Source organism: Moschus berezovskii, chromosome 4 (genome assembly GCF_049115385.1).
Source record: "Moschus berezovskii isolate FMDL1 chromosome 4, NW_MosBer_1.0, whole genome shotgun sequence".
Taxonomy (NCBI): Eukaryota; Metazoa; Chordata; class Mammalia; order Artiodactyla; family Moschidae; genus Moschus; species Moschus berezovskii.
The window spans coordinates 79,928,915-79,943,917 of record NC_142463.1 but is presented as its reverse complement, the minus strand read 5'-3'; the positions used below and the strand labels follow the sequence as shown (position 1 = coordinate 79,943,917).

Sequence of the window (15,003 nt, the reverse complement as noted above, 5' to 3'; positions counted from 1 at the left end):
TCACTCAAACTCATGTCCACAGAGTCGGTGATGCCATCCAGCCATCTCATTCTCGGTCGTCCCCATCTCCTCCCGCCCCCAACCCTCCCAGCATCAGAGTCTTTTCCAGTGAGTCAACTCATCGCATGAGGTGGCCTTAACTTTCCTCAAATTAAAAATGTGCAGAAAGTGTAGTTACAGATGAAAGTCTATGTGGTTCTTCTTGTTCTGACAGTGTGGTGTAACAAAAAGAGCAGGAGCTTCTAAAGCCAGAATTATATGGATTAGAATCCTGATTAGCCGCTACCATCTGTGACCTCTGAGTTATTTAAATCTTCTGAGCCTCAATTTTACTCAATTTTCCTAGGGAAAGGAACAGGAAACAGCCTGTATGGTTAATTTGAAGAACAGAAACAATATACGTACATCACTTAGTATAGGGGCCAGCTTAGAGTAGGCATTCACTAAATTGCCCCTTTCTCTTCCACAATTATGCTGACTGGTCCTCCCTTAAAATCATAAAACCACAAAAGGCAAATGGGCAGCATTTCACTTTCCCTATCTCAAAAAGAATTATTTTACACCTTCTCTTTTTCCCTCTGGTCTTCTCATTTCTCTGCATGATTACACTGCCCTGTAAGTCAAAGAGAAAACAGAGGCACACAGAAAAGCTCTTCTGACCCACCGAATCTACCAGTCAACCCTCATCTATTTCAGCATTCTCTGCCTTCCCTTGTGGGATACAGTACCCCTGGCTCGTATCTACAATTAATTCCTCCATAACGCTTTGGATCCTATCCCTTCTCACCTTCTCAAGAACTTCATTCCTTCATTAAATTAACTTGCTTCACTACCACATCATTAATTTCTTCCTCTCAGTTGGCATGTTTCCGTTAGCAACACACATGTTCCCAAACTGCACTGAGCAATACAGAAGTCACTCAACACATGTGACTAAATACATGAAAATGTAATGAAATTAAAAAAATTAGTTGCACTAGCTCAAAATTATTAAGCTTCAAATGCTCAACAGCCACAGGTTCCTTGTGACTTCCATACTGGACAAGGAAATTATTGAACATCTCCATTACTGGGGAATGTTCTATGGGATGCTGTTTTAACAAATTCTCTTCCCCTTCTTACTGTATCCATAGCCAAGCTTTCAGCTCATTACTCTTTAACAACACTTCTTAAAAGAATTGACTGTAACAACTATCTCTACTTCCCCCATTCATTTCCACCCTAATCTACTAAATCAATTCAGTTCAGTTCAGTTCAGTTGCTCAGTCGTGTCCGACTCTTTGCGACCCTATGAATCACAGCACGCCAGGCCTCCCTGTCTATCACCAACTCCCGGAGCTCACTCAAACACATGTCCATCAAGTCAAGCTTTCACCAAATTTACTGAAAATGTTTTTATCAAGGCCATTAATGCCGTTCATGATGCCAATCAATGGTCACTTCTTTGTTTCTATTAGAATTGCCTCACAGAAATATTTGGCACAGTTGATTACTTACTCCTTCTTCAACTTCTTCTGGGTTTTCCAGCTCCCTTTCTACCTATGCTCTAAATCTGGAGTTGAAAGTTGAGCCAAAGAATAGAGCTGAATCCTTCCATGGTAATCTCATACAATCCTAATGTTTTAAAGGCAATTTATATGTTGATGAATCAAAACTCCTCCTAGTTCTAATCAGACCCTAAAATTCTGTATTTGCACATATAAGCACTTCAGTGACATTTCGCTTAGAAGTATAGTAGGCATTTCAGTCTTAACATATCCAGAATAGAACTCTTGATATGGGAAGATTTTCCACCCTCACACCTGCATCAACCTCAACAAACAGTATTAGGATCTAGCTAGTTGCAATTCAACACTTTTTCTCCCCTCTGCTAATATAATCTAATCTCTAAAAACTTATCCAAAATATCTACTTAGCTCCACTGTCATTGCTACCATTGTAGTCCAAGCCATAACTTTTCAAATTAAATGATAATATCTTCTTAATTGGTTTCCTTTGCTTTCATTCTTCCTAGAGTTTATTCTCTAATAGCAAGCAGAATAAGCTTTTAAAATTTAAGTTCTGTGACACTCTCCCTGCATAAAAGCTTTCTAATGTTTCCCACAGAATCAGAATTAAATCCAAATCTCTTAGTAAGACCAACACTTCTGTATCATCCATCCCCGGCCATTCTCTCCAGCCTTTCCAGCCACTCTTCCCTTTATCTATTATGCTTCAGCCACAATGGCTTTTCCTCACTGTTTTTCAAATACACTAAATTAGTTCCAGCCATAGAACTTATTGCATTAGCATTTGCCTTTGCTTGGAACACTCTTCTCCAAGATTTTCATATGTCTGGCTCCTTCTGATCAACAAGATTTCAGCTTCCTTGAATGTGACATCCTCAGTAAATCTGACGGAGCCATCCATGTCTACCACCTCACTTTGTTTCATTTCTATTATAGGAATCATCACTGATATTTCCTTATTTATTTCTTGTTTAGTGCCTGTGTTTCCCCGCCAGACCATAAATACGTTGACAGACCCTGTCTGTCTTGTTTACCATTACACCCCTAGGACCTTAGATGGGGGGCTCACAAAATACATGCTGAAGAAATGCTTATACCATCTGCTATTCATATTTATATTTTAAAAGAGCCGCTGGATTTCTAGACTAGATGAGGACAATTTCTACCACATTTCTTTAGTGAAGCTCAACATTTTCCAATGATTTTATTCTGGTTTAAGTGGCATTCATGGTCAGCTTTTAATCTTGGAAGAAATACTAAATTATACACACATGCTACCCATATTTATAAAAGTTGAAACCCCCAACAACTTGGAAACAACTAAAACCCAATGGTTTGGAAGCATTGAAACTTACCCTCTGATAGCACTGAGGTAAAGTATTTTCCAAAAGCGGAGGAGTTCTCTGCATTAATATTCCAACAGACTCTCTTAAGAGAGGAATAACACTGTAGAAAAGGAAGACAACAAATTTATTAGAGCCATATTCTGACCATCCCATTCTGCAAGAAAGTAATAATATACCTCCTGACAATAGAATATAACAAAGATTTATCAGAATAATATGAGGAAAAAGAATCTAGTCACTATTTCAAATTTTTCATGGGACAAAAAAGTTATTATTTAAAGTAAAAGTAGAAGAGTTAAATGAAATATATCAGTGTATGAAAAAAGAGTTAAATGAAATATTTCAGTACTAATATAATACTACTTCACAGTACTGGAGCACCTAAAAATCTAAACACAGCAGTCATTCAACTGCCATTTAAAATATGACTTCAAATGGCTAGAATCTTCCAAGATAATCTATAAAGCATATCATGGCTGACTGGTCCTTAACATTTATCAAACATTTACATGCACTTATCCAAACAGTTCTATTAAGGAATATACAAAAAAAATTAATACAGTATATTAGGTTCATTCATCCAATGTTTTTCCAATCCGATTATGTATCAATCTTCTTTGATTATTAAAAAAAGTAGAAGCCTAGATATCACCACAGATCTAGTGAAGAATCAGCACCTCCAGTGATAGGGCCCAAAAGACTGTATGAATTGATGTAATTAGTCTGTAACTGGTATTTGGAAAGTAGAGCTTTAAGCTATTCAGATGGTTAAATGCACAGAAAACAGTTAATGGTGAGGGTGACTCTACTGCAACAGTTTTCTAAACGAGTGACACATCAAATTCACCTTAAGAGTGTGGTTGGTTTTCATTTCTAACATACTGAATGAGAATCTCTGAGGAAAAGGTGAAGTACCAATATTTTTAGAAAGCCCTCCAGGGGGAGTCCAGTAAGTCACTGGAGTGAGCAGACACTCACTGCTCTAATGCTTGATGCTGACTGAAAGGCAAGGTCAGGAATAGCTTCATTACATTTAAATGAACCTTTTTTTTTTTTAAATGTAATTAATTTATTTTTTATTGGAGGCAAATTATTTTACAATATTATATTGGTTGGTTTTGCCATACATTGATATGAATTTGCCCCGGGTTTACATAAGTTCCCCCTCCTGAACCCCCCTCCCACCTCCCTCCTCCCTTTATCCTCCCTCTTCATTACATTTAATAGCTGAAGCCAGTGCTTTGTTTTAAACTTAGAATCTCAATGTTTCTAGAGTAAAACCCCTCCTGATTATAGCTAAAGGTATGTGTGCATGCTCAATGTTGTCCATCTCTTTGCACAGACTGTAGCCTGCCAGGCTCCTCTATCCACGGAATTCTTCAGGCAAGAATACTGGAGTCAGTAGCCATTTCCTACTCCAGGGGATCTTTCCGACCCAGGGATCAAACTCATGTCTCCTGCATTGGCAGGTGAACTCTTTCCAACTGAACCACTTGGGAAACCCCAGAAACCCCATAGCTATAGGAGATAAAGAGAAAACAAAACATACACCTTTTAAGGAAGGTAGAAGGTGAAGTGGATAACTTAAAAGATTAGTGTTATTTTTGACAGACAGAAAGGAAAGAGAAGATATTAATGATCAGAGGAATAGGGACAATGCTTGTCTTGCTGTTATATTCCCAAGGAGGCCCAGTAAAGTGCTGGTCACAAAGTGGGCCCATACTTGTTGGTTAAATGAAAGATAAATGTATCTAGCAATTAGATGTTTCAGAATCTGATTAAAGAAAGGAAAGGCCTCAGAGAAGAAATTAAGAAATTGCTCCCACACTTTGTGTACAGAGATAAGTAGCTGGGTAAGGAGGGTAAAAGTAGGAACAGAGACAAACAGGAAAATTAAACAGACTCTGAGAGATACTGAGATGCTGAGAAGCTGGAGTCCTGGGAAGTAACACCAAGGGCAAGTTTAGAAACCTAATAAGTGTGGAGAGAATAGCAGTAATGCATATAAAAGCTCAACATGGACAGGAGTTGAAGACACATTCAAGTGAAAATATTCTTCAGTCAGACAGTGATTTGCTAGCCAAAAATAATTAGATGCCACCTTTAATTGCTTCTTCTCCCTTAAAACCTTCATGCTCTAAATCACCAAGTTCTCATGACTTAAACTGCTAAGCATTTCTTGCCTCCATTCCCCTCCTTCATTCTATTACATACGTCTACAAAAATCTCTGTATCATTTCACTTGGATTATCAAATAGCCTCCTAAGTGGTCCCTTTGCCTCTAGTCTTATTTTCTTAAGTCCACTGTGACAGGCGGCTTCAAAGATGGATCCCAGTGACCCCTGCCTTCCTAGTGTGCATGCTCTTGTGTCATCCCCTCCCCGTGAGTGTGGTCTGGATCCAGTGACTTGCTCCTAATGCATCAAGTATGGCAAAAGTGATGCTTCTAAGGTAAAAGACTCTGGCTTCCATCTTTTCCACACTCCTCTCTTGCTCTCTCACTTATTCAAAGCTGCCACACTGTGAGCTGCCCTAGGCAGAGGCCCAAGGCAAGGGGAACTAAGAGATGCTTCTGAAGAAGAAACGAGACCCTCAGTCCAAGAGCCCCAAAGAAACTCAATACTGTCAACAACCACTTCAGTGAGACTGGAAGTAGATTCTCTCCCAGACCAGCATTAGAATGACTACAGCCCTGGCTGACACCTTGACTGTCACCGTGTGAAGGAGCCTGAGCCAGAGAGCCCAGTTAGCCATGCTCAAGCTCCTGAACCAAGGCAAAGAATAATGTGTGTCATTTTAGCTATGCTCTTTTTGTGTAAGCTGTTACCTTACCATCGATAAGTAATAGAACCATTCTGTGTAAAGCTATTAGACTAATCTAATTAAAATCAGAACCTGACTCTATCTTTCCCTCAAAATAAAAAAGGAAAATCCATTAACAGCTCCCTACTGACTGGTGTGCTCCAGTCCACGGGGTCACAAAGAGCCGGAAACGACTGAGCGACTGAACTGAACTGAACTGCCTGGGGAATTAAATGTAAACTCTAGCTTCACCTCCTATCATTCCTGCTTCACAGTTTAAGCTCTCTAAAATGTAAACATACTTGTACTTCACTTTCTGCTGTTTCTTTCTTTCATGCTTTGTCTCATGCTGTAATCTCTCTACATGTCCCTAAACTGTCCTTTAATCTGGCTTCTAGTCCTTCTTTAAAATCTCAACTGTCACCCCTTGTAGGGGATATTCTCGGATCCCAAACTGTCCTCCAAACTCTACGAAGTTCTTCTCTGTGCTCTTACAAAAAGTTTGTGATATCTATAGTAAGGCTGGAGGGAAAATGGGTGGAAAGCAACTAGAATTGGGGTTAAGGATTTTGACAGTGAAAGAACCTGAACAGTAATGTCTGTTTCTATCCACCGTGCTGTTATTGAAAAGGTGAAGTTTCCCTGGATTTACCAAAAAGGCAAAGAAAAACATCATAGTAGAATAACAAGGCATAATTCAATTATGACATTCTTCTTTCCTCTCTCCATCCTCATTTCTCAGGAAAAAGAAAGGATCCATAACTAAATGCTTTTATATATCTAACTTAAACAATTTTTGTTTTCCTACTTTCCTTATTGTACTTCTCAGGAAATGAGGCACAAAAGTAGTTCCCCCAGAATAACTCTTTGAGAATAAGAAAAAAGTATTTTTTCCATGTGCCGACTAAATTTAGCTATTTTGATCATTTCTTCTTCAATCTTTATCTCAAAAAACTGCTAATAATGCCTGGAGATACCTCATGTGGAAAAATCACTCAAGCGTAAATCATACAACCTAGGTTCTAACTCTGCCATTAAACAGCTTTAGACAAATAATATAACCTTCCAAAACATCAGTTTTCTCATCTATAAAATAAGGGACTAGATTAAATTTCTAGGCAATTTCTTCCATCTTTAATTTATTTTCATTCAGTAAGAAAAAAAAAAAAACGGTCAAAGTACAAGGAATACTAGAGAGAGAATATATTTGGAAATGAAATATAAGTTGCCTTTGTATACTAAAAAGCAACAACATGCCAGTATCATCAACTGAGATATACTTTGCAAACCAATCTAATCCATTACTAAATAGGTAAATCTGCAAATAGATTTTATTATGGAATCAATACAAATAAGCAATAAGTACTACATGCTTTGCTTGGCATCAGATTTTCTAGAATCAGATGGAATCTTACTCTAGAGTTGTGGAAACGGAGACCTACTGCACCAAAGTAACTTGCTTAAGGTTAAAGCTAGTGAATGGGAGAGCTAGAATAATAATAGGTCTTCTGACTCCAAAATCAATTTTGAACAGTTCAAGTCTACAAACATTTACTGCTTATCTACCACGTACCAGGCATGTGCTAGGCACCAGAAATAAAAAGATAAATAATTCACAATGCCTTACTTCAAAGGAACTCAACAGTATTGCAAAAGCCTGTAGAGATCAATGGAAACTACACAACAAACATTTACTGGATTGACCCAACATGTGGAAAAAGACACACATGAATACAAAACAACTGTAGATTAAAAGCCTGTATCCGTTTTCATTTCCCAGGAACTTTTGGCAGATGGTTTTTTAATTAGTATGTTGATAACTTACTCTTCAACATACCTTTAAAAATAAAAAATACATCTTTCCAACTTCCCTGGTGGTGCAGCGGATAAGGATCTGCCTGCCAATGCAGGGAACATGGGTTTGACCCCTGATCCAGGAAGATTCCACATGCTCCAGAGCAACTCAGCCCATGCGCCACAACTACTGAGCCTGTGCGCCAAGACTACTGAAGCCCACGCACCTGTGCTCCACCGCAAGAGAAGCCACCACAGTGAAAGTCAAGTCAAGTCAAGTCGCTCAGTCGTGTCCAACTCTTTGCGACCCCATGGACTGCAGCCTACCAGGCTCCTCTGTCCATGGGATTTTCCAGGCAAGAGTACTGGAGTGGGGTGCCATTTCCTTCTCCAGGGGATCTTCCCGACCCAGGGATCGAACCCGGGTCTCCAGCATTGCAGACTGTCTTTACTGTCCGAGCCACAGCCTGACACAACTAGAGAAAGCCTGCACAAAGGCAAAGAGCAGGCGCAGCCAAAAATTAATTAAAAAATATATATCCTTCAAAACAATGTGGGGAAGAAAGGAACAGAAGAGAACATGGATTTTACTGTAACAACAGACGTGCAATATGAGCAGTGATATTACTTAAGCAATAGTTGTAAAATATAATCTTGCAAAAAACTTTTAAAATCTTTGTCTTAGTATAGCTAAGGCTAGATTAAGACTTTCCCCCAAAAGAGCTAAAGCACAATTAATACAAGAGAGTTAAGTCCAATCTAGATTAATCCTTAAGGAAATCAATTTTAAAACAGTAAAGACATTTCTTTAATATAGTCTCCTAATAAGTCACCAAATACACAGGGAAACAGTGACAGACTTTATTTTCTTGGGCTCAAAATCACTGCGGATGGTGACTGCAGCCATGAAATAAAAAGACGCTTACTCCTTGGAAGAAGTTATGACGAACCTAGACAGCATATTGAAAAGCAGACATTACTTTGCCAACAAAGGTCCATCTTGTCAAGGTTATGGTTTTTCCAGTAGTCATGTATGAATGTGAGAGTTGGACTATAAAGAAAGCTGAGCGCTGAAGAATTGATGCTTTTGAACTGTGGTGTTGGAGAAAACTCTTGAGTGTTCCTTGGACTGCAAGGAGATCAATCCAGTCCATCCTAAAGGAAATCAGTCCTGAATGTTCATTGGAAGGACTGATGTTGAAGTTGAAACTCCAATACTTTAGCCACCTGATGCAAAGAACTGACTCACTGGAAAAGACCCTGATGCTGGGAAAGACTGAAGGCGGGAGGAGAAGGGGAAAACAGAGGATGAGATGGTTGGATGGCATCACTGACTCAATGGACATGAGTTTGAGTAAACTCTGGGAGTTGGTGATGGACAGGGAGGCCCGGCGTGCTGCAGTCCATGGGGTCACAAAGAGCTGGACATGACTGAGCGACTGAACTGAATAAGTCACGAAAAACAACAGTCTACAAATTCATCCAAATCTTTGTTCAAATGTTTATGTGTATACTCCACAGTGTTGCCTCTCAAAGTCTGCTACTCTCTTTGTAAAAACAACAACAATGAACAACAACTAGTACTTCTCCTTTTCTCCTAAAATTTACTTTCACATGTGGCCCTTAGTTTGAGGATTCTAGAACTGGTGAAGCTCCATGATCACAGATAACACAGTGTTAGAATTAACAGAATTTAGAGATCCCCCATTTTAATACAATTCAAAAAACATAACGGAGACAAATACTTTAATAAAATTAATATTAGAAGTCAGCATCTATTTTAAAATAATTAAATGAAAGCTATAACTGATACAAGATAATAATATATAGAGAGTGTACCAATGAGGTTTTTACTGACCTTGCTACACTATAAAATTTCAAATGGTTGTCTACTTAGGTAGAATTTTAATAAAATGCTTACATTCAAGAGCAGCAAGCATTCACCAAAGCACATGGAAACATCAGGCTAATTTTCTCCAATATTAAAATATTGCTAAGAATTTCAGCTGTAGGAGCTATAACTAGGTCATGAAACCGGGATGTGGAGAAAAAAGTACTTGCTAAATCAAGTGTGGTGATAAGCAATTTAAAATCAAAGTCAATTTCTATAATAATCTCAAAAGTCATAAAAATGTAAAAGAAACCTGCAGAAACTCTATTTTTGTTTTTTAAAATTGTGTTTAGCTCAGGAGTTTGTGCCCATATTTTTCTGATTAACTACTGTAATAGGGAATCATAAAATAGATTTTAGCATGGATCTATCTAGCCATAATGAAAGGATATGGAAAAAAGACAAACTTAGCAAATTCCTGACTGAGCTAAGACTTAGAGTTGCATCCAAACCCAAAAAGTAAGCATTTGGAAACAATTAGAGGTCACTTCTGGTTGACTAACTCAATTCTAGCTTTAACAATGAAATACCATTTTCCTAGCATATATAAAAGAATGACTCATTAGGTACATGAGTTTACCAGTAAAACATGGTAATATTTTTATTCCTCAAAAGCTTAGTCAAATTTACAGTCATATAATCAGAAATTTACAATTAATATGAAAGTTTACATGATAGCAGATTAAATAAGCAACAGTTAGCTATTACTCTTTACTGCCAGTAACTCTGCAAATGAAAATTTTACTTCAAAAGCATTTAGTGAAAGTCTCACCATTTCAACAGTAAATAAAATTGTCTAGCAATAATTATAAATAAACCAAAGAAAAAGATATACATTATGAAAACTCGAAGAACAATCAGACTAGCAATAATCATAATCCTCAACAATAAAGAATTCCAGAGAGTTGAAACCATCACTTAACTCTGAGAACAAATACCTATTAATAATAATTAAAACATAATTACTGATTCAACTTTTTTGAATTGGCTAACGGACTAAGTCTCCCTGCATATTATCAGTGGTTTTTATAATCCACAGACATAAACACAGCTGTACTTTATAAAAGAGTCTATAAATTTGAAGTATTTTCTAGCATATGTCATATACTCAAAAATGTTTAGTGGACAAAAGAAGCCAAAGAAAATTGACCCTGAAAAGCAATGTATTCTACATTTAGGCATGGTGATCCTGTTGATAAGCTGTAAATATACAGTCATATTTGCACAAATACAATTATTCCACTGTAAAAAACAATTACCTATAAACCCAGAATTTGGTAAGCCTAATACAGAACAGAAAACCTAAAACCACAGGGATTGTGATTTACCTTATAATTATACTGAGCTTCTGAAATCTACTGCTTAAATCAGTGCATATTTACAGAGTACCTATTTTACTCAATAACAGAGACAGATGATATCCTAAAATACCCCTACAACTTGGAGCCAACATCATGAAAAAGTGACCCTTTTCTCTAAAGTTCTGGAACTTAGTTATAACACTTAACGCATCTGGTCTCTGGATCAAAAGCATTTGTAAATAATGTCAAATTAGCAGATAATAATGTCTTTGTTTAAACAACACTTAATAGCTTCTTTAAGTACTATTAATAAAGTACTTTAAGTACTTAATAAATTTTTTTCCAATTTGATCCTCACAACAATTTAAGCAGCTTTAAGAAAATGTTGGAATGACAGATACAGACAAGATCATAAGCGCTTATTTAGACCAACTCCCTCATTTTACAGAAGAGAAAACCATCTCAGAGAGATCAAGACAACTCGTTCTTTGTTACATATTGGTAAGCAGCAGAACTGGAGGTAATAACTCCAACACTAAAGCTTTCTTCTCTACACTGCAGCCTCTCATGACGACTGAGTCCTCTGGGGTCAGAGACCAGCTTGTATTCCTTTTCTTTCCAGTGCCGCGCACAGTGCACGGAATATAGTAAGTGCTGGACACACGTCTGCTGAATGGACAGTCTATTATAAAGTTTCAAACACTAGTGGAAGATTATTAAAATGTCGAACAGCCCTTGTTTGATATGACTTTCAACACTTAACAATAACAGCTAAATAACAAAGCAGTAAAAAGGCCCTTAAAAGAATCATTCCCCCAAAAGAATCTCTAATAAGCAAAAGCAGAAGTATCTTATCCTCTATTCAAGTATAGGTGACAAAGAATTAATTATACTTAGGCAGGAGCAATCAGCATTCCCAACTCTTAATATGCAACCTGTTATCTTAATAAAGGCTTTTCATTCTCTTGAAAAAGAATATTCTCATGAATAAAAAACTAAAATAACACCAACAATATAAATAGAAAATAAAAGTGATAACATATGTATCCATGAAGCACAAAGGTGCAAATAAGTATGAAAAATGAATGAGAACTCATGCTAATATCCTCTCAAGAGGGAGGGAAATGGGGAGAGACAATGGAATAGAAGTAAGAGGGCAAAGAACACCACAAGATACAGTTTAGAGAGAAGACTGGAATAAATCTTATTATTCATATTAAATATGGTAACATTTGCATCTAAAAGCTAATGAGAACTGGAGGCACCTCTCTACTCCCTCGTGACCCACTGAAAGCGGTGGCTACGCTAACATGGATAAAGGCAGGAGATGAAGCTCTTTAAGGAAATCTGCATTTTAAAAAATGGTACGAAACAGGACTTTATTTCAAAAACCAGATGAGATGGCAAGAAATATTTATATATTAATACTATCAAAACCAACATATCATTAAATGGCTTCAGCAATTACAAGTTTTAACTCAAGACAAAAAGGCCTTAAGATCAGTGAGAAAAATATAAGAGGAATGGGACCAGGGTGCTGATCAATACCTAGGTTCAATAAGACTATTAGTAATCTGAGCTAAACTGTGTCTAGCTACTCCCAGGTTAAGCAGTTAACACTTACACAATGCCTGCCAAGTGGCAGGTCTGGTCTATACTTGGTATATCTTAACCTACTTAGTCCACATATTACAAGTTATGAGGTAAATGTAACTGTCATTTCCACTTTCAAAATGAAAAACTGAGGTTAAGTGACTTGCCCAGGGTCACACAGATAAAAGGTCAAAACAGGATCTGAACCCAGGCAGCTATGCTCAGAAGTAAACACTCTTAACTGCTCGGTAAGACTTCTTCTAATTAAGTCATCAAGGTGGCTCTGTTAGTGCTCCCAAGGCACCTTCACCTAAAGGAGAACTCTGACTTTAGGAGAAGCTGGCCTTCAAAGTGTATTGAAGGCCTGGATCATAAAAAGAAATTTAAAAACTCAGGAAAAGATGAACAGTAATAAAAATATGAAAGTTTTCTGCCATCTGAGAGGTGACTGGTACAGTCAAAACTTGAACAGAAGCAAACCTTGACACCTACTTTCTGTTCTGTGCCCATACTCAATGATAACTTTCAAAGTCAGATGTCTGTGGGAGGCAAATCTAATATAGGAAATAAAAAGCAAAGGAAAAAGTACCCTTATTTGCTTATCCAAATTAAACCTAAAATATATGTGAGAGTATATTTTTTATTAAATATCTCAAAGTAGATTTTTAATTGCTACACTGGAGGCTGCATAAGTATTTAGCTGCTGAGGTAGGAGTAGAAATCATGTTTTCAAAGGATAAATTAAGTGAGAGAACAGAGTAACTTAAGTGCAGGCTATACCTAGTGGTGGAGAATTTCACAGTAATTACATGTAAATTAACAATGAACATTGAAAATGTATAATCAAAAGGGAGTAATATTTTTTCTTTTGGTAGGTATAAATTAAGAGTTGAAAAAACACAATGTACTTTCAACCTTTAAAAAAGGCTAAAAATGTCTATGATTCCAAAGTCAAAAGGATATTCAACATATAAGTCTCATTTCTAATCCCTTCCTCAGTCTAGAGGTAACTATATATATTATATTCATTTTCAATTTGTTCTTTGAACATGCAGAGTATATATGCATCTTTCCTTATCAAAAAGATAAAGTGCTACTTTTTAATCTGTCTTGTGCTGTACTCCTATATATCAGGTGCTACATATCAAATGCTCTTTTGTTTTCTTAACAATATAGCTTGAAAATAATGCCTCATTACCAAAGCTAGTGGAGGCGATAGAATTCCCGTTGATCTATTTGAAATCATAAAAGAAGATGCTGTGAAAGTGCTGCACTCAATACGCCAGCATATTTGCAAAACTCAGCAGCAGCCACAGGACTGGAAAAGGTCAGTTTTCATTCCAATCCCAAAGAAAGGCAATGCCAAAGAATGCTCAAAATACCGCACAACTGCACTCACCTCACATGCTAGCAACGTAATACTCAAAATTCTCCAAGCCAGGCTTCAACAGTATGTGAAGTGTGAAATTCCACATGTTCAAGCTGGATTTAGAAAAGGCAGAGGAACCAGAGATCAAATTGCCAACATCCATTGGATCATTGAAAAAGCAAGAGAGTTCCAGAAAAACAACTACTACTTTATTGACCGACAAAGCCTTTCACTGTGTGGATCACAACAAACTGGAAAATTCTTAAAGAAATGAGAATACCAGACCACCTGATCTGCCTCTTGAGAAATCTGTATGCAGATCAAGAACCAACAGTTAGAACTGGACATGGAACAACAGACTGGTTCCAAATTGGGAAAGGAGTACATCAAGGCTGTATATTGTCACCCTGCTTATTTAACTTATATGCAGAGTACATCATGCAAAACGCTGGGCTGGATGAAACACAAGCTGGAATCAAGATTGCTGGGAGAAATATCAATAACTCAGATACTCAGATGACATGACCCTTATGGCAGAAAGCAAAGAAGAACTAAAGAGCCTCTTGATTGAAAGTGAAAGAGGAGACTGAAAAAGTTGACTTAAAACTCAGCATTCAGAAAACTAACATCATGATATCCGGTCCAATCACTTCATGGCAAGTAGATGGGGAAACAGTGAGAGACTTTATATCTTTGGGCTCCAAAATCACTGCAGATGGTGATTGCAGCCACGAAATTAAAAGATGCTTGCTCCTTGGAAGAAAAGCTAAGACAAACCTAGACAGCATATTAAAAAGCATATATTACTTTACCAACAAAGGTCCATCTAGTCAAAGCTATGGTTTTTCCAGTAGTCATGTATGGATGTGAGAGTTGGACTATAAAGAAAGCTGAGCACTGAAGAATTGATGCTTTTGAACTGTGGTGTTGGAGAAGACTCTTGAGAGTCTCTTGGACTGCAAGGAGATCCAACCAGTCCATCTTAAAGGAAAGTAGCCATGACTATTCACTGGAAGGACTGATGTTGAATCTGAAACACCAATACTTTAGCCATCTGATGCAAAGAACTGACTCACTGGAAAAGACCCTGATGCTGGGAAAGATTGAAGGCGGGAGGAGAAGGGGACAGCAGAGGATGAGATGATTGTATGGCATCACCTACTTGATGAACATGAGTTTGAGCAAGCTCCGGGAGTTGGTGATGGACAGGGAAGCCTGACGTACTGCAGTCCATGGGGTCACAAAGAGTCGGACACAACTGAGAGACTGAACTGAACTGAATCATACAGAGATCTTCCTTATTCTTTTCTGTTATACTAAAAAAAACATGTAACACTAAATGTATTAGCCTAACCATTTAAAAATGTATAATTCAGTAGTGTCAAGTAACACTATTGTA

General features: G+C 37.4%; 1 protein-coding gene across 1 annotated transcript in view; it reads right to left on the bottom strand.

The window, feature by feature from the left end:
• SLC30A7 (solute carrier family 30 member 7) overlaps positions 1-15,003 on the bottom strand; it is a 117,176-nt gene that overhangs the window by 21,264 nt on the left and 80,909 nt on the right. Inside the window, exon 9 of the mRNA XM_055404029.2 lies at positions 2,864-2,954. Within this exon, the coding sequence (XP_055260004.1) occupies positions 2,864-2,954 (91 nt within the window). The remainder of the gene's footprint in view (positions 1-2,863; positions 2,955-15,003) is intronic.